General features: G+C 51.6%; 1 protein-coding gene across 6 annotated transcripts; it reads right to left on the bottom strand.

Annotated features, from left to right (window-relative positions):
* Nucleotides 1-7,964: 7,964 nt before the first annotated feature.
* On the bottom strand, nucleotides 7,965-25,205 carry PALB2 (partner and localizer of BRCA2). Of its 6 annotated transcripts, none has more exons than XM_075133355.1 (13): nucleotides 24,869-25,003; nucleotides 21,392-21,451; nucleotides 21,111-21,210; nucleotides 18,402-20,291; nucleotides 16,673-17,445; nucleotides 15,769-15,852; nucleotides 14,131-14,292; nucleotides 13,476-13,561; nucleotides 12,943-13,104; nucleotides 12,620-12,736; nucleotides 12,068-12,155; nucleotides 10,833-10,981; nucleotides 7,965-8,985 (listed from the first exon to the last, which is right to left on the bottom strand). In XM_075133355.1, the coding sequence occupies exons 1-13, from the start codon at nucleotides 24,917-24,919 to the stop codon at nucleotides 8,946-8,948; spliced, it is 3,762 nt and encodes a 1,253-aa protein (XP_074989456.1). In that variant the 5' UTR covers nucleotides 24,920-25,003; the 3' UTR covers nucleotides 7,965-8,945. The 6 variants fall into 6 exon arrangements, with proteins under 6 accessions (XP_074989456.1, XP_048722919.2, XP_074989457.1 ...); XM_048866962.2 differs by lacking the exon at nucleotides 7,965-8,985 and adding an exon at nucleotides 9,323-9,917 and having other exon boundaries at nucleotides 24,869-25,205; XM_075133356.1 differs by lacking the exon at nucleotides 7,965-8,985 and adding an exon at nucleotides 9,323-9,530.
* Nucleotides 25,206-25,353: the final 148 nt, after the last annotated feature.

Raw genomic sequence — 25,353 nt, 5'->3', positions numbered from 1 at the left:
CCGGGGCCAGGGGCTGCGTTACACCCCCCCCCCCGGATCCTGATCCCCCGGGGCCAGGGGCTGCGTTACACCCCCCCACCCCGCCCCCCGGATCCTGCTCCCCCGGGGCCAGGGGCTGCCTTACACCCCCCACCCCGCCCCCCGGATCCTGCTCCCCCGGGGCCAGGGGCTGCGTTACACCCCCCCCCCCACCCCGCCCCCCGGATCCTGATCCCCCGGGGCCAGGGGCTGCGTTACACCCCACCCCCACCCCGCCCCCCGGATCCTGCTCCCCCGGGGCCAGGGGCTGCGTTACACCCCCCCACCCCGCCCCCCGGATCCTGATCCCCCGGGGCCAGGGGCTGCGTTACACCCCCCCCCACCCCGCCCCCCGGATCCTGCTCCCCCGGGGCCAGGGGCTGCGTTACACCCCCCACCCCGCCCCCCGGATCCTGCTCCCCCGGGGCCAGGGGCTGCGTTACACCCCCCCCCCCCCGCCCCCCGGATCCTGCTCCCCCGGGGCCAGGGGCTGCGTTACACCCCCCCCCCCGCCCCCCGGATCCTGCTCCCCCGGGGCCAGGGGCTGCGTTACACCCCCCACCCCGCCCCCCGGATCCTGCTCCCCCGGGGCCAGGGGCTGCGTTACACCCCCCCCCACCCCGCCCCCCGGATCCTGCTCCCCCGGGGCCAGGGGCTGCCTTACACCCCCCCCACCCCGCCCCCCGGATCCTGCTCCCCCGGGGCCAGGGGCTGCGTTACACCCCCCACCCCGCCCCCCGGATCCTGCTCCCCCGGGGCCAGGGGCTGCCTTACACCCCCCCCACCCCGCCCCCCGGATCCTGCTCCCCCGGGGCCAGGGGCTGCGTTACACCCCCCACCCCGCCCCCCGGATCCTGATCCCCCGGGGCCAGGGGCTGCGTTACACCCCCCCACACCCCGCCCCCCGGATCCTGATCCCCCGGGGCCAGGGGCTGCGTTACACCCCCCCACCCCGCCCCCCGGATCCTGCTCCCCCGGGGCCAGGGGCTGCGTTACACCCCCCCACACCCCGCCCCCCGGATCCTGCTCCCCCGGGGCCAGGGGCTGCGTTACACCCCCCCACACCCCGCCCCCCGGATCCTGCTCCCCCGGGGCCAGGGGCTGCGTTACACCCCCCCACACCCCGCCCCCCGGATCCTGCTCCCCCGGGGCCAGGGGCTGCGTTACACCCCCCCACACCCCGCCCCCCGGATCCTGCTCCCCCGGGGCCAGGGGCTGCGTTACACCCCCCCCACACCCCGCCCCCCGGATCCTGCTCCCCCGGGGCCAGGGGCTGCGTTACACCCCCCCACCCCGCCCCCCGGATCCTGATCCCCCGGGGCCAGGGGCTGCGTTACACCCCCCCACCCCGCCCCCCGGATCCTGATCCCCCGGGGCCAGGGGCTGCGTTACACCCCCCCCCGCCCCCCGGATCCTGATCCCCCGGGGCCAGGGGCTGCCCTACACCCCCCCACCCCGCCCCCCGGATCCTGATCCCCCGGGGCCAGGGGCTGCCCTACACCCCCCCACCCCGCCCCCCGGATCCTGCTCCCCCGGGGCCAGGGGCTGCGTTACACCCCACCCCCACCCCGCCCCCCGGATCCTGCTGCCCCGGGGCCAGGGGCTGCCCTACACCCCCCCACCCCGCCCCCCGGATCCTGCTCCCCCGGGGCCAGGGGCTGCCCTACACCCCCCCACCCCGCCCCCCGGATCCTGCTCCCCCGGGGCCAGGGGCTGCGTTACACCCCCCCACCCCGCCCCCCGGATCCTGATCCCCCGGGGCCAGGGGCTGCGTTACACCCCCCCACCCCGCCCCCCGGATCCTGATCCCCCGGGGCCAGGGGCTGCGTTACACCCCACCCCCACCCCGCCCCCCGGATCCTGCTCCCCCGGGGCCAGGGGCTGCCTTACACCCCACCCCCACCCCGCCCCCCGGATCCTGCTCCCCCGGGGCCAGGGGCTGCGTTACACCCCCCACCCCGCCCCCCGGATCCTGCTCCCCCGGGGCCAGGGGCTGCGTTACACCCCCCCACACCCCGCCCCCCGGATCCTGCTCCCCCGGGGCCAGGGGCTGCGTTACACCCCCACACCCCGCCCCCCGGATCCTGCTCCCCCGGGGCCAGGGGCTGCGTTACACCCCCCCACACCCCGCCCCCCGGATCCTGCTCCCCCGGGGCCAGGGGCTGCGTTACACCCCCCCACACCCCGCCCCCCGGATCCTGCTCCCCCGGGGCCAGGGGCTGCGTTACACCCCCCCACACCCCGCCCCCCGGATCCTGCTCCCCCGGGGCCAGGGGCTGCGTTACACCCCCCCACCCCGCCCCCCGGATCCTGATCCCCCGGGGCCAGGGGCTGCGTTACACCCCCCCACCCCGCCCCCCGGATCCTGATCCCCCGGGGCCAGGGGCTGCGTTACACCCCCCCCCCGCCCCCCGGATCCTGATCCCCCGGGGCCAGGGGCTGCCCTACACCCCCCCACCCCGCCCCCCGGATCCTGATCCCCCGGGGCCAGGGGCTGCGTTACACCCCACCCCCACCCCGCCCCCCGGATCCTGCTCCCCCGGGGCCAGGGGCTGCGTTACACCCCACCCCCACCCCGCCCCCCGGATCCTGCTCCCCCGGGGCCAGGGGCTGCCCTACACCCCCCCACCCCGCCCCCCGGATCCTGCTCCCCCGGGGCCAGGGGCTGCCCTACACCCCCCCACCCCGCCCCCCGGATCCTGCTCCCCCGGGGCCAGGGGCTGCGTTACACCCCCCCACCCCGCCCCCCGGATCCTGATCCCCCGGGGCCAGGGGCTGCGTTACACCCCCCCACCCCGCCCCCCGGATCCTGATCCCCCGGGGCCAGGGGCTGCGTTACACCCCACCCCCACCCCGCCCCCCGGATCCTGCTCCCCCGGGGCCAGGGGCTGCCTTACACCCCACCCCCACCCCGCCCCCCGGATCCTGCTCCCCCGGGGCCAGGGGCTGCGTTACACCCCCCACCCCGCCCCCCGGATCCTGCTCCCCCGGGGCCAGGGGCTGCGTTACACCCCCCCACACCCCGCCCCCCGGATCCTGCTCCCCCGGGGCCAGGGGCTGCGTTACACCCCCCACCCCGCCCCCCGGATCCTGCTCCCCCGGGGCCAGGGGCTGCGTTACACCCCCCCACACCCCGCCCCCCGGATCCTGCTCCCCCGGGGCCAGGGGCTGCGTTACACCCCCCCACCCCGCCCCCCGGATCCTGATCCCCCGGGGCCAGGGGCTGCGTTACACCCCCCCCCGCCCCCCGGATCCTGCTCCCCCGGGGCCAGGGGCTGCGTTACACCCCCCACCCCGCCCCCCGGATCCTGCTCCCCCGGGGCCAGGGGCTGCGTTACACCCCCCCCCGCCCCCCGGATCCTGATCCCCCGGGGCCAGGGGCTGCCCTACACCCCCCCACCCCGCCCCCCGGATCCTGATCCCCCGGGGCCAGGGGCTGCCCTACACCCCCCCACCCCGCCCCCCGGATCCTGATCCCCCGGGGCCAGGGGCTGCGTTACACCCCACCCCCACCCCGCCCCCCGGATCCTGCTCCCCCGGGGCCAGGGGCTGCCCTACACCCCCCCACCCCGCCCCCCGGATCCTGCTCCCCCGGGGCCAGGGGCTGCCCTACACCCCCCCACCCCGCCCCCCGGATCCTGCTCCCCCGGGGCCAGGGGCTGCGTTACACCCCCCACCCCGCCCCCCGGATCCTGATCCCCCGGGGCCAGGGGCTGCGTTACACCCCCCCACCCCGCCCCCCGGATCCTGATCCCCCGGGGCCAGGGGCTGCGTTACACCCCCCACCCCGCCCCCCGGATCCTGATCCCCCGGGGCCAGGGGCTGCGTTACACCCCCCCACCCCGCCCCCCGGATCCTGATCCCCCGGGGCCAGGGGCTGCGTTACACCCCCCCACCCCGCCCCCCGGATCCTGATCCCCCGGGGCCAGGGGCTGCGTTACACCCCCCCACCCCGCCCCCCGGATCCTGATCCCCCGGGGCCAGGGGCTGCGTTACACCCCCCCACCCCGCCCCCCGGATCCTGTTCCCCCGGGGCCAGGGGCTGCCCTACACCCCCCCACCCCGCCCCCCGGATCCTGCTCCCCCGGGGCCAGGGGCTGCGTTACACCCCCCACCCCGCCCCCCGGATCCTGATCCCCCGGGGCCAGGGGCTGCGTTACACCCCCCCACCCCGCCCCCCGGATCCTGATCCCCCGGGGCCAGGGGCTGCGTTACACCCCCCCACCCCGCCCCCCGGATCCTGCTCCCCTGGGGCCAGGGGCTGCGTTACACCCCCCCACCCCGCCCCCCGGATCCTGCTCCCCTGGGGCCAGGGGCTGCGTTACACCCCCCACCCCGCCCCCCGGATCCTTCTCCCCTGGGGCCAGGGGCTGCGTTACACCCACCCCCCCAGATCCTGCTGCTCTGGGGCCAGAGGCTGCCCTACACCCCCCCCTCCCCGGATCCTGCTCCCCTGGGGCCAGGGGCTGCCCTACACCCCCCCCCCGGGATCCTGCTCCCCTGGGGCCAGGGGCTGCCCTACACCCCCCCCCCCCGGGATCCTGCTCCCCTGGGGCCAGGGGCTGCCTTCCCCGCCCGGGGATCCTGCTCCCCTGGGACCAGGGGCTGCCCTACACGGCCCCCCCCCCCCCCCCCCGCGGATCCTGCTCACCTGGGGCCAGGGGCTGCATTACACACACACACCCCCGATCCTGCTCCCCTGGGGCCAGGGGCTGCATTATACACACACCCCTTAGGGATCTTGCTCTCCTGGAGCCAGGGGCTGCATTATACACACACACACACCCAGGGATCCTGCTCCCCTGGGGCCAGGGGTTGCATTACACCACTGCCAGGGATCCTGCTCCCCTGGGGCCAGGGGCTGCATTACCCCCCCCCCCCCCGCAGGGATCCTGCTCCCGAGGGGCCAGGCCCTGCCTCAGGAACCTACAGTCTGCGGGGGGTAGAGCAAGGGTGAGAGGAGCACAGATTACATAGGCTGCATCTTGCCTGCACTGGGGAGTTTCACACCAGCCCCTCCCCGCAAAGCACATCTACTGCAGGGGTTTGCGTTGGTGCAACAAGCCCCAGCCCAGCTAAGCGCTTCTAGGCGCACTCCTAGCCTCTGCCCCATGCACCTCTGGAGGGAGGAGATGGGTGGCTGGTGGGGCAGTTTGGCCACCAGTTAAAAGCATCATCAGAATCAGCTACAGTGCTAGATCCACAAAGAGATTAGTTTGCAGAGTGGTAGCCGTGTTAGTCTGTACCAGCAAAAATAACCAGTCGTCCTTGTGGCACCTTAGAGACTAACAAATTTACTTGGGCATAAACTTTCATGGGAAAAACCCACTTCATCACATGCATGGAGTGAAAAATACAGTAAGAAGAATATATATTATAACACATGAAAGAGAGATTAGATTCTCCAGCTGCCACCTAGGTACTTAAATCCAAATTTTAGATCATCAAAAGCCCCACTCAGCTGCCAACTGTATTTCTGCTGGTGGCCATTCACAAAGCCATCTACGTCCTAGGCAAGGTCTACATCTAAAACTTAGGTCAGTGCAGTGGCGGATTTAGAGTTAGTGGAGCCCTGTGTGCAGCTTCATTTTGGGGGACCTCCCGCAGGACCCAGCCAAGAAAAAGAACATTCTCTCATCACCACCCCCCTGGTTTTTCATTCTTTTTTTTTGTTCATCCTCCTCCTATATTATAAGTAATGTGAAGTAAATGAAAAAGTGAGGTACCTTGATTGGGGCAGGGGGTTGGGGTGCAGGAGGGGATGCAGCTGGCGGGCTCTGGGATGAAGTTTGGGTGCTGGGTGCAGACTCTGGGCTGGGGCAGGGGATTGGGATGTGGGAGGGGTGAGAGGTATGGGCTCTGGGAGAAAGTTTGGGTGCAGGTTCTGTGCTGGGGTGCGGGAGTGGGGCAGGTGGGTGGCACTTACCTCGGGAGGCGCGGCTCCCAAAGTGACCAGCACACACACACCCTCTGGCAGCAGCACCTAGGCAGGGGTATCTCCATACACCGCTGCCTGCAGGTGCTGCCCCCGCCCGCAGGTGCTGCTCCCGCAGCTCCGATTGGCCACAGTTCCCAGCCAATCGGAGCTGCGGAGTCAGCACTCGGGGCAGGGGCAGTGTGGAGACACATCCCCTGCCATCCCAGGGGCCACAGGGACATACCGGCCGCTTCCGGGAGCAAGGAGGGAGTCAACTCATCCCTGCTGCTGGCATGTCTCTGCATGCCCCTTGGGGGGAGGGGGGCAGTGGGTCTCCATGTGCTGTGCGGGGTGCCAGCAGCCATCCGCTTCTGAGAGCAGTGTGGGGCAACCGGCCATGGCATGCAGCTAGCCTGCCTGCCTGAGCCCTGCTGCGTCACCAGCCAAAACTCAGGGGCAGGTTGTCAGATATTTGTCCTGCATTTTGCGGGCCCCCGTCATTGGGGGTCCTGCATCACCGCATGGTTTGTTTCATGGTAAATCCGCTCCTGGGTCAGTGGTTCTCAACCAGGGATACATGTACCCCTGGGGATACGCAGAAGTCATCCAGGGGGTACATCAACTCATCTAGATATTTGCCTAGTTTTACAACAGGCTACATAAAAAGCCTAGCGAAATCAGTACAAACTAGCATTTCATACGACTTGACGGCTCTTTAGACGATACAGTGAAATGTAAGTAAAATATTTATATTCCCATTGATTTATTTTATAATTATAGGGTAAAAATGAGAAAGTCAGCAATTTTTCAGTAACAGTGTGCGGTGACACTTTTGTACATTGTCTGATTTTGTAAGCATGTAGTTTTTAAGTAAGGCGAAACGTGGGGGTACGCAACACAAATCAGGCATATGGAAAGTGAGAGCCACTGACTTAGGTCAATCAAGCTACGTCACTCAGGGCTGTAAAAAAATGACATGCCCTGCTGTGCACCATAGTCAGGTCACCCTAACCCCCACTGTAGATGTGGCTAGGTCAATGGAAGAATTCTTCTGTTGGTGTAGCTACTGCTTCTCAGAGAAGCGGATTAGCTACACTGATGGAAAAACCCCACCTGTTGATAAGAGGAAGTGTCTATACTACAGGGACACAACTGCAGCATACCCCTAATGCCACTAAATCCTTGACACAGGCGCCTCAAACTAGGCAATCCCCCTCTTATCTCACCTGCAGGGTCCAATCTGTGGGCAGCCTCTGAGAACACCTGCTGGATTGGGCTTGCACAAAACAGCCAGGGCCCTGCTACTACTCAGAGCTTGCCCAGAGAGATGCCAAGAGCCTGGTGGAATCATTCACTACTCAAAGACTATTGATTGTATTAACTTTATGAATGTTCTACATATCTTTATGGGCTTGTCAGTGATTGTATTCCTGGCTCAATGGGTGAACTAAAGATTGTTTCCTTCAAGAACTAAAGAGTGAAGGAGGGGGGTAATTAACGCAAATCCCCAATACCGAACCAATACAGGTCGCAAATTTTGCGCCCTCCCCCCCCCCCGGGAAATAGCATAGGCTGGTTTGACTAGTTCAAGAGGCTTTAAAAGACAAAGGACTTAAAACTGCATAAAATATCTGCCTTGACCTCAGGAGAGCTCCACTGGCACTCCATCCGAGAACTGACAGATGTGAGATTGTGACCAGAAACAGGTCCTGCGGGAGGACCTGAAGTGCTTTCAAACCTGCCAGGGTCTCCCAGTGGAAGATAGTTACCTGGCACACCAGTGGTGTGTACACATAGTTTATTGCTTTTAAGATATCGTTCCTCTGAAATGCTTTTGTTCTGAATAAACAGTACTTTGCTTTGTGCATTTGGCTTTGCTAAATGATCTGGAGAAAGGGGTAAACAGTGAGGTGGCAAAATTTGCAGATGATACTAAACAGCTCAAGATAGTTAAGACCAAAGCAGACTGTGAAGAACTTCAGAAAGATCTCACAAAACTAAGTGACTGGGCAACAAAATGGCAAATGAAATTTAATGTGGATAAATGTAAAGTAATGCACATTAGAAAAAATAACCCCAGCTATACATACAATATGATGGGGGCTAATTTAGCTACAACTAATCAGGAGAAAGATCTTGGAGTCATCGTGGACAGCTCTCTGAAGACGTCCACACAGTGTGCAGCAGCAGTCAAAAAAGCAAACGGGATGTTAAGAATCATTAAAAAAGGGACAGAGAATAAGATGGAGAATATCTTATTGCCCTTATATAAATCCATGGTACGCCCACATCTTGAGCACTGCGTACAGATGTGGTCCCCTCATCTTAAAAAAAGATATACTGGCATTAGAAAAGGTTCAGAGAAGGGCAACTAAAATGATTAGGGGTTTGGAACGGGTCCCATATGAGGAGAGAGTAAAGAGGCTAGGACTTTTCAGCTTGGAAAAGAGGAGACTAAGGGGGGGATATGATAGAGGTTTATAAAATCATGAGTGGTGTGGAGAAAGTGAATAAGTAAAAGTTATTCACTTGTTCCCATAATATAAGAACTAGGAGCCACCAAATGCAATTAATGGGCAGCAGGTTTAAAACAAATAAAAGGAAGTTCTTCTTCACTCAGCGCACAGTCAACCTGTGGAACTCCTTGCCTGAGGAGGTTGTGAAGGCTAGGACTATAACAGGGTTTAAAAGAGAACTGGATAAATTCATGGAGGTTAAGTCCATTAATGGCTATTAACCAGGATGGGTAAGGAATGGTGTCCCTAGCCTCTGTTTGTCAGAGGGTGGAGATAAATGGCAGGAGAGAGATCACTAGATCATTACCTGTTGGGTTCACTCTCTCTGGGGCACCTGGTATTGGCCGCTGTCGGTAGACAGGATACTGGGCTGGATGAACCTTTGGTCTGACCCAGTATGGCCATTCTTATGTTCTTATGAAAGGCTGGCTGGTCACTGAATAAGCTTGTCATTGACTGCAGGAGCTGAGCTGAAGTCAGACCTGCTGAGAGGATCAGCGAATCACAGAAGTTTGCAGTCTAAGATGCCAGGATCTGGAGGGAGTGAATCACAAAATTCCAACCTGAGAATGGTGATAGTTATAGGCCTGAGACCTAAGTGAGGTGCCCTACTTAGGCACTACTCCTACACCTACTACTCCTACACCTGAAGGCAGCAGGATGGAGGTGTTTTTTCACAGTGGCTTGACTGGGCAGGATTGGGTTATGGCTGGATGGCAGAGGTTCTCTACTGCTGTTCTCATCAATGCAGAATGACCTAGCGCTAGCTATGTTTAGATCACTGAATATATCACTGTCCACAATTACGGAAATAAATTTTTTTACTAATGAAATTAGTGACACAAAAATCACTTCAGCTAGAAGCATGGCAGAGTTTACAAAAATAAAGTTTAATAGCATCTTACATCTACATAATCCACTGAAAATGCTTTTCACAATGAAATGTACAAACCCTGAATGCAAACAGGTAGATCTAGCCAATTACTGTTAAACACAGTGCCATTGGCTTCACAGATCTAGTGAACAAGACAAGACACATTCAAAAAGTCAGCCAGCATCATCTCACAGATCTTGTGAACCTGACAAAGTGAAAAATATGCAATTTACTTATGGGAAAGTGAACAGATGACACTGAGGAATCTTTCTTCAACACAAAATTCTATTCAGCTCAATTTACTTTAGATTATCAGTGCAAACTCTCCTGTTAGCTTTGAGAATCCATCATATTACCCATTTACTTTCCTACTGCCTTGGCTTGTGAATAATGGTACACATACACGCTTCCATCTTTCTGTCCAGCCAGGAGACAGGAATCTGTGACTGACCATCTGACCAAAGACCAATTCCCATCAGCATTTGGTGGAAGCAGAGCAGTACACTGGCCTAAAAATAAGTCCCATACTGCGATTGTTCCAGATGTTAGCACAGCTGCTGCAGAGACACCCTTCACTTCGCCTTCCAGGTACCTAATACCATGCACAGAACCATTAGTACTCTGCAGAGTTTCTTCATATAAAATATCATTACACAATATTTTAAAGGTTTTATTTCAGATTTGCTGAGTGAAAAAGAAATAAAAGTCTTCCACATGGAAAAGCCTCTTAAGGAGAAAGAAACCTATTAGAGCGTAAGCCAATTGTAGGAAACTAAAATATACTGAAGTTTTAAGTTGTCTTCATTGCATTTGACCAAGAGAGGTAGGAGACAATTGTTAAGCATTGTCATAGTCTAAAGCCTCAATCTGTGAACACTTACACGTCTGTGTAATTTTTCTTAGGCACATAACTGTTTGGAGGATTGGAGACAACGTCTTACTCTCCAGATTTAAGATCTTGGAAAGAGAGCAGGTCACCTAGCTACAAATGGCAATCTGATACTAAATAAATGTACTTATATCTAGAGATAAGACCCTCAAACAGTTTTAAGCATTTACAGTGTTAAATTGCCTAATTTTCCCCAGAGGTTTTGCCTGTGGATTCAGAAATTACAGCTGCAGTTACAGAATCTCTCCTCCCACAAACATTTTGTGAAAGTAAACAAAGTGTGACGTCTACAAAGGAGCAATTCCCTGGCTTGAACACAGGCTTTCTTATAAAGAGCTCCCTGGTGCGCCAGGACGCAGGGAGCTCAGAGGTTAGCTCCCAGACATGTGCAGGAAGCAGGCAGGAAATGGGCAACACCCTCACTGTGATCTCCTGTATATACAAAGGTTAAAGCGACTTATCAGAACCACACTATCATCAGCTAGAGGACAAACGGCCCCTCACAGCTTACAAGCTTTTTGGCTCCCCCACAGACTCCTTTTATCATTGAACAATTCCAGGTCTCTGCTGAAAAAAATAGTCTAAGAAATAAATGTGGATTATTCCTGAGGTACTTGCCTTCCACTGTGTCCAGGGGGGAGGGAGAAGAACATTACCCCAGTGCTTCTGGCTGTTTTGGGATTGAACACTCTCATCCGGAATGCAGGGTTTCCACAGGACTCATTCTCTTTGGCATGTGGGTGACTTAAAACAACAAACAGGAGGCCCTGATTTACAAAGGAAAAATACGTCACTAGAGTGAATGTTAAGAGAAAAACAACAACAAGCTGTTTTTTCCCCAATCATTGGTCAATTCTCTCCTGTAATCAGAACCCCATGTCAGCTGATGCTGTAAGCAGTAAGAACTTACCACTCCTGGTATTTATCAAATTAAATACAAACAAATGCAGGAGCTGCTGGGAGGCTGGCTGATTAGGATTTATTTGGTGCAGTGGAATGACAATGAATCTACGCACTTCTTTTTCAGATCAGAATAGCTAACCTCAAATCAGGATTAACTCACACCGAAAATGAGTTTGTTGGTCTCAATCTAGTCATTTATTCACATAACAAAACTACTGCGCAATTAGACATGACTGGGAGCTTTTGCTTAAGGCAAGGCCAGGCTGAAAGTCAGGACTGAGTGCACTGGGAGAGAGATCTTGAAGAGTCCCCTTCTTGTCTGGCTAAAGCCAGTGCTACTAATCCACACACTGATGAGAACTAAATTTACACACCCACAGGATTATATGTTCACTGATATAAACGCCTGTCCAGAATCCTAAGAATGCAAGTGGGCAAAGCATTCAGGAATCATGGCAGAGGTGCTAATGAATGGGAAGATCCATCAGAATTAGAACCAAGACTTCATACACAAATTTGTGTGTTTAGATCAAGTTCTGAGTGTTTGGGGTGCATGTAATTATTAAATAATTTTAGAATTACAAGGATGATGCTGTGCCATCACTGTAGCCGGAGCTAGCCATTAGTAAATCGGGAAAGATTAACTGTCCAATCACACCAATCAAAGATAGTTCTGAAACACACACACACAGAATGTTTTGGCAGCTGTTTTTGAATCTACTGTGGCGTTACTCTTCTGCTTACTAATATAGCTGTGAAAAGGGCAAGAAATTGAGAAAAGTGATTCAACTTCTTCCCCGCAAACTAACTCCATTTCCCTTCAATTTTCTTAGTGGACCTGAACACAACAGGTCCTGAAATCCAGGAGCCTCTTTTAGACAACTACACCTTTGAACCCCAGCCACAGACACACACGGCACAAATAGAACGACACCATTTCACATACATACAGAGTCAGAATAGGCGCGATGGCAGATAGAGGCAGGGTAGGAATAACCAACGTGCATCTTTTTCAGAATCTGGCCAGTTTTCAAGTTCCTGCAGAAAATGGAAACAGATCATTGGAATGTTTTATAATCCTCTTGTTATTTGTATTTATTATTTAGACTGCAGTAGCACCAGTGAGCAAGGCACCGTCCAAACAAATGACCACTCCAAAAAGGTGGTAGACAACGGATGAGGGAAAGGGATGCAACATACACATGCCGTGAGCAGCGCTGGGATGGCAGCACAGCTCGTTAGCTATATGTTCATCTAGATTTATAAGAACATATCAGAAAAAAAGTTCTGTTCCAGGCTCTAGGGCCCCCTGACAATGGATTTAAAAATAATTAACAACTTAAGGACAAACCAGCAGCAAACTCCACCACATAGGATCTGTAACTAGCGGTTACAGCCAAAATCACTATACATCCCCTCCCCTCCCACTGTATCATTCCACAAGCAACAGTCCCTCCCCAAAAGCCCTGGTGACAGAGTGTAATCTCAGAGGAAGCACTGACCAAACAACAAGGCTGTTCACTGCAGTGGTGCCAACCAAGGCATCTCGAATCCCTTCTACCTCAGCAAAAGCCAGAATGGTTTCTTCTGGGGGCATCAAAGTCTGCCTCTCATTGCTTCTAGGGAGCACATGAACATAAACAGCACATGGGAAAAGACTCTCAGCATTCAGTACACAAGAGAATGGTTCACACACAGCAATACTCCAGAAAGGACAGCATACGATCCCCTCGGCTCCACAGATACCACTGCCTGGCCTTTGTGACATCTCCTGAGGGCTCTCCCATCCCTGTACTGAAAACACCACAAATATCAGACTGCTTACCTTCCTGCCTCTGAAATGGAGATTATCTCGATTTGCTGGTCTTGAAGTGTCCCACTACTACTGACCAGCCTCCTGTTTGTCAGACCAAGAACAGCTTTTATGTTCCCAGTTTTCACTAGTGATTGCTTTAAGGAGCCGTCTTCAGAAGAACAAAGCAAGAGCCTAAATCAAATCAGAACAGAAATCTACATCATAATGAAGGCGAAGGAAATGGAACACAAATCTGGCCTTCTGTAGCACACAGAAATTACTGTGTTTCAAAACGGTCACACCTACACCAATGGGAGGAAATGAAGCGTAAGAGAATCTTTGTAGTTGATTTTTTAGAGTTGATTTTTTGCCTTTACTCAGATATTTTCAAAAATGCTTTAATATGTGCAAGATCATTTAAAACTGACATATCAGCAAGAGACTACTTCAGCCTCTGGGCAAGAGAAGAGGTCAAGTAACACAAAATTATCTGCAGTCAAGCTAGAGAAATCAGGTTGGAAATGTTCAGTATGCAATAAAAACACACAGCCAGAAACACTCACCTTATTTCTCCAATCTCCAGATCTCCCAAGGCAACACATACAAGATTAGAGACATCTGGCAAGGGAACAATTTGTATTACTGGAATCTGTGAAGGCAAAGGACAGGGATTTAGTTAGGGACACCCATAAGGTCCTTCTCAGTTTGACTTTCTCCCCATTATCAAGGAAAGACTGCATTGTTTGCAGGACCATGATTTATTTTCTCAGTCTTCAAAAGAAATAGATGCAGCAAAGAATCAACAATCATCAACTTTGTCCTTAACCTAAACAAAGAGGCAATGACCTTTGGAAAGATAAGAGGAGACGTCAAAAGAAGTTGAGGAGTTTAAGGACATGAAGAGGACACCAAGAAGTCATGCTGCTGTACAATCAACATCCAGTATGCGGAGATCTATACAATTGTAAAGAACTAAAATTTAATGTGAAATTGAATTGTTCAAAATACTGTGCCACATTCTTAGCTGGTGCAAATCCAGTTGCTTAGCTGACCTCAATGACGCTACACCAACATGTGCTAGCTAAGGATCTGGCCCACTACGTGTAAGAAAATGTACATTCCCCCTTGTGAGTCTACAGGTTGTGTGTGTCTTGGGAAGTGGCCCAATACTACCAGAAAACTGCCCCAAAGTGAAGAAGAAACTTCTGTGTACTCTACCTCTGTAAGGTGCCAGGTATACACCTTTCTCCACTGGCTGGAAGCCAGAGGTTTCCACAGGGAAATGAAAGTCTCACAAGCAGTTACGATACACAGCTCTGTGCAGCCAGCTGATTCCCACCAGACAGTGCTCACGTCCACAGCACAAGAACTTGAGAGGTTCTGCTCAAAACAAAACACTGTTGAAGTTATTCCAGCAACTACGGATATTCAGCCTGGAGATTCAGGTTGACTCTTGCATGAAATCACTTCCAGAGAGCTAGTGTGATGGAGGTTTGGAGTTGGGGGTTAGTGCCTTAAATTTTGACTTTGGAGTCCTGACTCCCAATGCCAGTTAGGCCATAAGGAAAACGAGTTTAGTGGTTTTGTCGTAGAAGTAATGGATATCTACCCATCCACCCATGGCACAAAACCACCTGCCATTTGTACACAGCAGAGAGTCTGCAAAGGTGGATCTAAGACCTGAAACACAAGGGACATCAGGACTGAGATACAGTAGACAAGCTGTGTGATGAAGCTTGCACAGCACCTCCTTGTTCTTAGTGCTGCTATTTGCCTCCTTTTCACAGGCGGGAGGGGAGAGGCTACAGGTAACACAGATCACTTAGGACCACTGTAGCCAAGGTTTAATTTTAAATAGATGGCAGCATTTTTCTTCATCCTTGTAAAGAAACATTTGGACCCAACTTTATTATTTTTGGTTGGCTGTGCAGGGTTTGGTTCCCAGGCCTAGAGATGACCCAACTTCTGCAAGTTCCATTAGAGCTTTAGAGTTCAGTGGACTTCACCACAGCTGTCACTGCCCTGCCCACCAACTGTTCTCTACCCCCGACAAGGCATAAAAGGTAAGGTGGACAGTGAGGAGAGACCATGTGGGAGGGAGATCTGATGGCTCAGCTGGGCAAACAACCCCAAGCCATGTTTGCCTCAGTTGTGGCACACAGATGCATCGAACGCCAAGTTCAGCTCCAAGCAGGCGAGAATGTCAGCGTGCTCTAGACCTATCAGCATTGACCCAGTAAGGAGCAACGCTAAATAACTTTCAGAGATGGAGGGGGAAGGACAGAACAATGAAGCACTGCCGCCAGCCACAGTCTGCAACGCTTGGGGAAGCAGTAGAGAAGCAAGAATCAGGCAACCATTTTCCCTGAGGCTGAACAGCAGTGTCTGCGTTCTGTCAGTTGATACATTTGCAGTTGTTGAGACACTTCACTGTTTGGGATTTTTGTGTGTATTTGCTCTTCAGTTATACACAGATGCACTTAGGGTGACCAGATGTCCCGATTTTATAGGGACAGTCCCAACTTGGGGGGCTTTTTCTTATATCGGCACCTATTACCCTCCACCCTGTGTCCCGATTTTTTACACTTGCTATCTGGTCACCCTAGATGCACTGGAATTTGACTCAAGATCTCTAGTTGCTTTTTGTGAAAGACGAAGAGGGGACTGACTGATTATGGGCAGAGTCTATTTTTTTTTACTCGTCTATTTTGTTTTGCGTTGCATTGTTTATATTCATTTTATTGTGCTTTTATTTAGACTTCATATAAACATATTTTAAAAGTCTCTGTAAATAAATAAATACTTTTTATTTAAAAACTCCATTTGTGGATGTAACTCAAAATATTATTCCCCAACCTTTAGCTTTGAGGCCAGTTGCAAGCTCCTGGCTCTCAGGCTGTCACTCAGCACCACGGCCAACTCTTCTGCTGTCAGTTTGTTCTGTATAAACAAAAAGCATGGACTGATTAAATATAAATTCAAAAAATAATGCTCCACATGTACAAGTGCATGTGCAAAAGAGCGCACTCACTCGACGGCAGATTGCTGGACAGCAGCTTTAAGAACATCACTTTTGTACTAGCACATTTTGGAAAACAAGAGATTATCTCCCTCTCTGAATTTTCTTTATACCCACCTCCAAACCTCCCACAACCAACCCCAGCCTTTCACAAACAGCACCCATGCAAAGCGTAACCGTGTTTTGTCGATCACCACTCTGGGTGTAGTTACTCCTTCCTTTCTCCAATCCCATCTATTACATTGACTATTTTGTTCTCTATTGCTGTCCTTACAGAGTTCCAGCCAAGAGCCTTTCTTAAGGCAGATCGGCTTTGACCAGGTGCCCAAGAAACATTCTGCTCACTGGCATGGTTAGAATTTACCTCCCATAACGAGCAGCAAAGCCCACTGTTCAAGTTTAAGCAAGGGGGATTTTGAAGGATTTGCTCTGCTACAAGGCTGGGACGGCCTGGACAAACTCAAACATTTACAAACAGGCAGCTAAGGGAAACCACTGCCTCTGGCTGCACACAGAGCTAGCACGCAGGAAGGCCTGCGTGCTAGCTCTGTGTGCAGCCAGAGGCAGTGGTTTCCCTTAGCTGCCTGTTTGTAAATGTTTGAGTTTGTCCAGGCCGTCCCAGCCTTGTAGCAGAGCAAATCCTTCAAAATGTGTCCCTGAACCTGAACAGATTTTGGGAAAGATGGCTCGTAGATAGAACCACTGCCCTGGTGTTCCCTGCCAGGGAGTCTCTGCTTTTACCTCTGCACCGCAGCACTCCTTGGAACCGCTCCCTGGTTGCTGATACTCTTTGAGGGAGACAGCTTCATCAGACCTACAGTCAGATCCTGTTCTGCAGCTATCTGAGTGCAATGTACCTGTGGAGTTATTACACTCTCTCCCATCCACAACATGACTGGCTGGTTCTTTGAAGAGATTTGTTTTCACTTGCAAAGGAAGTACAGAAAGTGTGTCAGGTAAGGCCTCATTGTGTACCAGTGATAGGATAGCTGGGGTTGCACCCAGGACAGGGAAAGCAGGTGTAGGAATCTGTGATTCCAGCTGGTTGATTGCACCAGCTGAGACAGAACTTGCCGGAGTTAGCAGCAATTCGCTTGGAGAAAGCCCCTTCTTGTGCAACTGCCCTTCTAAGTGAGGCAGTTTAGGTGACATAGTCTTTGAAGGAGAAATAAAGCTATTTTCTAGACTCTTCCCTTCTGTATTCACTTGTTTAAGTCTCATGTCCCCTAAAGCCACAGTGTCTCCAGCACTCTGGAGCCAGTGTTCAGACCCTGAAGGAACAAAGGGCTCCAGCTGTTTCACTGTGCAGGATTGTAGTTTCTCAAATTTAAGGAGACCAAACTCCTCATCGGGTAAATGAAAGTCTCTGATGTCCAGCTTAGAGGGCAGCCACTTGACACTGAGCATCTCATTCTGGAAGTGAAAGGGAGGGTCGAAGGCCATAGGATCCAGACCAAGATGGCTTAGAGGACTTGGACCTTCCAAGTCCATCTGTTGACTGCGCCCTCTTTTACCTAGAAATAGGAAAGCATGATAGTACAGAATTGAGAACTTAGAAGAGAGACCGTCACTTTGTTGCACACATACCCAGCAAACATGCAATTCTCTTCTCTCATTTAACGTATTAAAACAAAGCCTCTGTCTATTTCACAACAGAAGTTAAGATTTTCTCAGAAACACATTTTGGGGCAATTACTGTACTACTTGGGTAAAGTCACTCTGCTTTCACACTCTAGCTAAACTTCACCTGCAGACGCTGCTAGAATTGACTGCACTGCTAGCTATTTGGTGAAAAATGCTCCCTCCCCCCAATGATTTTTGTTTCCAGACTTTTGATGGCAAGGGCTATCTTTATCTGTGCCTTGGACAGTGCCAAGTGCTTTGTAAAGCACTTAAGCACTGTTGATGCTTGGATACTATGGTGACTGGTGTTCTAAAAGACTAAGAGAAGGGCACGTCTGTGCAAATCCCATCCTTGCACGCATGCCCTGAGTATTGTAAGCATGCGACTCATGCACACCTTGCTCCTGGCCCAAGTATTTTCCACATAGTTCCCCAGCCATTGATTCTTATCTGTTTCACAACAGTGAGGAACAAAGGCCAAGCATGGGAGGAGAAGTTTAAGGATCATAGAAGGCCCAGAAATTGAGCTTTTGAGGTGTTTATTTGCTGGAAACTCTCCCCTCAATTTTTCTGACTCTAAAATATGGAAAACAAGAGAGGTCATATCTGCAGGAGGATCAACCACAAAAAGGTACTTTAGAAAAAGGTACCTCAGCCAGCAAGAAGACGGGACATCTAGGTAGCAAAAAGGCAGGAAGGTGAGTTCAAGAAAAAAAGAACCCATGCTGGGCTAAGGACATACAGGAGCAAGGGTACTAGCCCTGTATGGTCTTTCCCTCTCCGCAATACTTAAGTCCTAGCTTTAGGGAACTCTCTGATTTTTCTGCACAACAATTCAGTCAGGTACCTTTAGATCCTTGCCTCACTTTACGTTTCACGGAGGAACTTGGGAGATCATGCTGAAGTAGAGATTCTTTAACTGTTGGCAGCTGCTCAGCCCGGCAGGCTTTCTGAACACACTGATTCCTAATGTGCCCCACTGGCTGTTTATCAGCCTGACTCACATTTACATTGGCTTCCAGATCTTGCGTGGGGCTGGAGAAAGCTTCATCCCATGGATTTAAGAAATTATTTCCTTGGAGTGGATTTTGAATATGTTCTAATGGAGGCTGATGGCATTTGCTGAATGTTTGGCTTACATCAGGAAGATCAGCCTCAGCTGGCCATGTAATGTCTGTCATTTCTGCTTCTGTAGCCTCACCAGCTGCAGGGACGAGCACCCTTGTTTTGCCTATAGGTGACCTCTCATGGTCACCCTCACAGTTTTCCTTTCCAGGTTGAGAATCATTTGACAAGAGATGACTGTTTTCCTTTAGCACTGTAAGATCTGAAGTCTCAGGATGTGCTTGTGACCCATTCAGTGCAGGTCTGCAGGTAGAACCCCATCTGCCCCTTCCTCTCCTCCAGGATTTTCCCTTAGCTTGTTTCACACTAATAACAGTCTTCTGAGAAAGAGAGCCACTGGAAGTGCAGCTCTCATCTGATGGAGGGAGAGATTTCTCAGAACTATTTGAACTCACTGGGTCACTCTCTGCACCTAGAAAAGGGAACGGAGTGCCCCCTGCCTGCAAATCACTTCTGGCGGTTTCTTGGTAGAGCTGATCTGAATTTGAATTTATCTGCTTATGTTTACTTCGCAGCCCTTTCCTGCTCCTGCCCAACTGGCTGAGAATGACAGCCTCCAGGTCTACTTTCCTCTGGCAATTAGACATACGCCGAGTTGTCCTAACATAATATTCTACAGGAAAGAGGAGTCCTTCAATCATTGTGCAAGAGCTCAGTGTGCTTTCTGCTGCAGGAGGAGTCTTCTCTAGGACAGGAGACCCTGCTTCAGTCTGAGCCTCTTGATTCCTCAAAGGTTCTTCAACATTATCCAGAAGAGAGTCAGTGTTCAGAGGACTTGAGCTCTTGGTCTCACTGTGGTTTCTTTCTTTATGGGGTCTGCTTTCACTAGTGCTAGGGTTGCTTCTGCCTGCCAGGGATGGTTGATTATCTGCAGTTAAATTGAAGGCCCTACTCAACTCTTCCCGATCCATTTGGTTTTCTATACAGGCAAGTTCTTTTCCTGTATTCTCGATGTTTTGAAGTGAAACAGGCATATCACCCACTAAACACTGGGGCAATGGCGCATAGCTATCACAGATGTCCTCAGCACATGGAGACACAGGCTGCTGAATGTTATTGCCACCCATCAACATGCATGAAAGTGGTTTGGGGACACTCAGAAATACATTTTCTTCAGGCATTTCCTGAAAATCTCCTACCTGTGGATCTTGAGGAGTTAAATCTTTTTCTTCCCTCACAATGACCAGCCTGGGGGCCTTTTGGATTTTATTCTTGGTGTTTGAGATGGTGTTCCTTCCCTTGAATACTGGTGACCCAGGCTCCTCTGTACTTCCCATTTGATTTTCCAACGTTTCACCAGCACTGATTGGTGGCACTTCACAAGCTGATTCTCTCCCCTCTGAGACCAAAGTCATTCTACTCCTTGACAGTTGGCTTTGGTTCTCCTCAGTAACAGATCTCATGAGGCCAGAGAGGATATTTTCTTGGTCACTATTTGGGCTTTCTGCCAATGAACTTTCCTGCAAGTTAATTTCATTGTTGAAGAATTCAGGCTCAAGTTTAAATGTGACAGACATTTTTTTCTCAGTGCCTGAGTCAGAACAGGTATTGGTCTGTAACATACATATTCCAGATTTATCATCATCATTGGGAGACTGTTTATCCATCAGTTCTGTGGAGACAAATGCAATTTGTGAAGAGCATTCCCGCAGAAGAGTCCCACTAAGACAGGAGGCAACAAAGCAGAACCAGAGACAATTTTAACAAAAATGGCAAACTAAGGGTTCTGCAAAAATTATTCCACTGTTTTATTTTCTTGGCTGAAGTATAACATGACACACCATATGATGCTCAGTTTACTAAGCATACGCCAAATGGATACATGCTTAATAAGAAATCATGCTTCCAGAAACTAGGTGGTACACTGTGTTAACCTACTGATCTTTCATCTCTGAAGACCTTTCTTGTGCTTGAAAAGGAACTGAGATGAATAGTTTCATCCTTATCACTATCAGGCAAGCACAAACTTACCAGCACAAATGGAAGACTCTGGCCAACACTAGAACTGAGGTGGTAACACCAGGCTCAAGAAGCACTGGCAAATGGGGGTAGGACTGTAACAAGGGATGATAGTGTGGGTCATGATTTAGGAGTATTGTCATGGCGACATATACATATGCCCAGGGGTAAGGCAACAATTGAATAAAAGGGACAATTCAAGTCAGAATTTTCACGAGTGTTAGCAGAGCTCGGAAGCACCCTAGGACAGTAATATCAGCTTGTGCCATAGGTCAGGACTGTGGTGCATAGGCAGAAGTAGGTGGTAAATCAGAGTTGGCACCTCAGTCTTGACATGTAGCACATACGATACTATATTATACTACTTCTATACTATACTGAACTGTAGTGTGGGATCACACAGCTCTATCCATAAGGCCTAGAGGTTAAAGAAAGAAATAATGTCTCAAGAAGTTATATTTTGAACTGTTACCTGTGGTATTATTCTCAGTTTCCTCTTGCCTAAGCAATTGATTTTGTTCTGCAACCGTTTTCTTAACATAATTTTTAACCCTCTCAGCTCTTTGTGCACGCTGTTAAAACAACAACAAATCAATGACTCAGCATTTCATTGTCTGCATGTTTTTTTTTTTTTTTTTAAAGAATAAACTTCATCTCCCAAAGTCTCAGCACCTTTCACCAAATTTATCATTCAGAAACACAAGAGCCAGGCAAACCTAATAATTCAGGGTTAAAACAATGGTGCTCACCTACCTGTAACCTGTTGAATGTTTTGCTGTATTCTCTTTTCAGGAAGGCTAACTTTTCTTTCAGCTAGAAAACAAAGATGACACATCACAGACATTACACGATGCCAACAGTAAGTAAAAACCAAACCAAGGCCTAGAATTGTGTAGTGACATTTTAAACCTAGAATATTGATACCCATACACTCAAGCTTCCTGAGAAATATTAAGGCTTCATTGCTCAAGACCAGTGCTTAGTTCTCAGGCCTCTGTCCCAATCTTCTTATTCACTACTCTGACCATGTCAGACCATCTTCAAATCCCTCTACTAGCCTCCTCTTGACTCCCCTACCAAGCCCTATCTTTTTATCCTCAACTACAAGGCCCTGTAGAATGCCATTTCTGCCTGTACACCTTCTTCCTCAACACCCCATCCCATCTGAAACCTTTGCCTCTTCTTGCCTTCAGGTCTTTCTCCATCCACACCTTTGACTTGGAACTCTCTCCCACTCTGAGTGCCAAAGGGCATCCTTCTCTATTAAAATACCCCTTTACAAGCAACAGCTTCTGTGAGGTATTTCAGCAATAAGCTATTGTGTACTGTAGAGAAACCGTAGTAACTCACAAAGGAGATCTGAACTGTTCCATTATAAGGCTTTTTCTTACATGTCCAGTTGTTCAACTTTACCAGAATTAACAAATCCATCTGAAAACTGCCCTGCAAGATCCAATGGAAAGGTAGAAGTTTCCTGGGAAGCTTCAGGAGGGCTGACTGAGGTTTTCACAAGATAAAGGAGATCCAATAATGAGGTGGGTCAACTTTCTGAAATATTTCCTAACACTGTTTTGCCCCTTCACAGCTCAAAACCAGCGTGAGCTAGAAGTGCCACGTTTGATTTGTTGAGCTGGCCTCTTTGTGAAGGACGGAAGGTTTCTTCATTATTAAAGGGGGGGGACCTGCTTAGTCCCAATGCCAACACAATACAAAAGCTTGGGCTCCAGAGTTTTCAATCTCTGAACCAGCCAGAATGGCAGCCTCTGAAACTGTCACTTGTACTTGCAAGCATCCTAAGGCTCATATTAGAACTGCCACATCATGTGCACCTTAGGATGTCCTTAACCCAGGCTGCAAGCAAATTGCACATAAATATTTTCCCATGTTAAGCCATAATGGGCTTAAATTGCAGCAAAGGCGGTTTAGTTTGGACATTAGGAAAAACTTCCTGTCAGGGTGGTTAAGCACTGGAATAAACTGCCCAGGGAAGTTATGGAATCTCCATCACTGGAGATTTTTAAGAGCAGGTTAGACAAACACCTGCCAGGAATGGTCTAGATAATATTTAGTCCTGCCATGAGTGCCCGGAGCTGGACTAGAAGACCTTTCAAGGTCCCTTCCAGTCCTACAATTCTATGATAATTCTGTTGTGCTTTGCTCCATTCAATGAAAACTACCACATTAGTAGTTCACAGATGTCCAGAATAATCCACATACCCTTTAGAAACCTGTAATGGACAACAAAGCATCTCATGGTTACATGCAGTGTTGTAGCCTTGTCGGTCCCAGCATACGAGACACAAGGAGGGTGAGCTCTGTGTAAGCTTCTCTCTTTCACCAACAGAAGTTGGTCCAATAAAAGATATTACCTTCCTCACCTTGTCTCTCTATGAAAGCATCTCTGGCATTTTTACAGAATCAATTTAATATTAAGGAAAGACATACAGAAAAAAATTGTAACCAGGATTTAAAGTAGGAAATAGTGATTATGAATCACTTGTGAGGGGAAAAAACCCTTAATAGTGTAGTTTTCTCACACCACCACAAGTGGGAGAAAGTCTGGGGAATCAGAAAAAAGAAAAGGAGTACTTGTGGCACCTTAGAGACTAACCAATTTATTTGAGCATGAGCTTACGTGAGCTACAGCTCACTTCATCGGATGCATACCGTGGAAACTGCAGCAGACCAGAGTTACACTTGATCAATCATTAGAATATACAAAAATGCACAAATTAGGTCAAATAAATAACCTTAATGCAGCCCACAGTAAAACCAAAAGGCAATCCTCTTCTCCAATAACACACATCTACATTGACTCTAAAAACTGAGAAGTGATCTGACTAAATTAGCCTATTTGTGTTGATGGGCTAATTGGACTCCAACAATATAGTGGGAGCCAAACATAAGTGTTGTCATATTATGAGACTTATCACAGACACCAACCTAACATATCTGGGGCTATGGACCTCAAGGTTTGGAACCAAAGTTAGGTAGCTTACAGGGAAGTAAGATGGCATGGAATCATATATATCTATCTGCCATATATGTACAAATCTGAAGCCACGCACTCTAGTTCCTTGACTCCACAGGAAAATATACATAGAGCATGCTTAAGATTTACTAAAGAGCTCATCAAAATGTCTCTCTTACAAGTAACATGTACAGTTAGTACTAGGGACACAGGAAATGTTTTTTAAAGTGTATTAGTTTTATTTATACGTTTCTCTAAAGCTGAATGATCCTTTACCTCATTACCCTCATCTGTTAACTGCGCACTTAAGCAGTAAACATCTGTAAATATGGTACAGTAGTCAGTATTCTTAGAGTTATAGGCTTGTGTACCTTTGAGGAACAGTGTGGGACAACTGCCCCCAGTTTCAACCATGTCAAATAGTTTTAGAATGATACAGTGTTTCCTGGATAATTGTCTGTGCACTTTTTGGAGCACCAAATGGTCTCTTTTCAGATGTTCTTCGGACAGAACCACAGAGATTTCTGTAGGCCCTTAAATGCAGTTTCATGCTTTCTAATAATTGGATATTTTATTCCTCTTTAAATGTAAATATCCTGAAATCATCAGTCTCCCTTGTATATGTGTTTTCTGAAAAATTAGCAAGACTCTCTTACATAATTACTGATCGTTATTAACAACAACTTCAGCTTAAAGAAATTTTTATATTTGCCTGAGAATCTAATATCTATTTACAGGAATTACAGGTTTAACAGTCTGGGCACCATCCATATTTGTACCATGCTGTCTGTGACTTTGGGCCAAACGATGCTCCCCTTTAAGTCAATGGGTCTGCCCAGGTGAGTGAGGCAAGTGGGATTGGTCCATACACCATAAGGTCATAAGAACGGCCAGACTGGGTCAGACCAAAGGTCCATCCAGCCCAGTATCCTGTCTGCCGACAGTGGCCAGGACCAGGTGCCCCAGAGGGAATGAACAGAACAGGGAGTCATCCAGTGACCCCTCCCGTCGCCCATTCCCAGCCTCTGGCAAACAGAGGCTAGGGACACCTTCCCGGCCGATAGCCATGGATGGACCAAGCCTCCATGAACTTAGCTAGCTCTTTTTTATCTAGTTCTCCCGGTGGTGGGGGACAGCGTCCTCCCGTCCGTCTGCACGGCCCCTCGGGGTGCCCACAACCTAATCACACAGCCTGGGCGGCGCGCTCCTGCTCACAGGCCCCGCCACAGAAACCACCGCAGCCAGAGCAGCGCCCGCACCTTCTCCTTCTCCTGCCAGCCCAGCGCCTTTCCCACGGCGGGGCCCTCCATGGCGCGCACCGCCGGCCCCTCGCAGCCCGCGGCAGGGGGGCCCGAGCGCCCCAGGCCGGGCGCGCCCTTCTGGGCGGGAGCCGGGGCTGCCCAGGGACCTGCCCAGGCCGGTCCTCGCGACGCGGGCGGGAGCGAAGGGCTCCTAGGAACGAGCGCGGCCAGCGGGGCCCCCTCAGCCCGGGCCCCCTCAGCCCGGGCCGGGCCCCCCGCAGAGCCCAGGCGCGTCCCGCCAGGCCCCGACTGCGGGGAGCAAACGGGCCTCGGAGCACGGACCCCCCCTCCCCGGGCCGGGCCCCCGAGGCCGCCCCTCCCCCGGCCGGGCCGGGCCGGGCCCGTCTTCGCTCGCTCCCGAAGCGCCTCAGCCCCGGCCGCAAGGCAGCATGCTAGGGGGAGCTGAGCGCGCGCCAGCGGGGAGTGACGACAGCAGGCAGCCG

The sequence above is a fragment of the Caretta caretta genome, chromosome 10, assembly GCF_965140235.1.
Source record: "Caretta caretta isolate rCarCar2 chromosome 10, rCarCar1.hap1, whole genome shotgun sequence".
NCBI classification, from domain to species: Eukaryota; Metazoa; Chordata; order Testudines; family Cheloniidae; genus Caretta; species Caretta caretta.
This window is presented reverse-complemented; position numbering and strand designations above follow the sequence as displayed.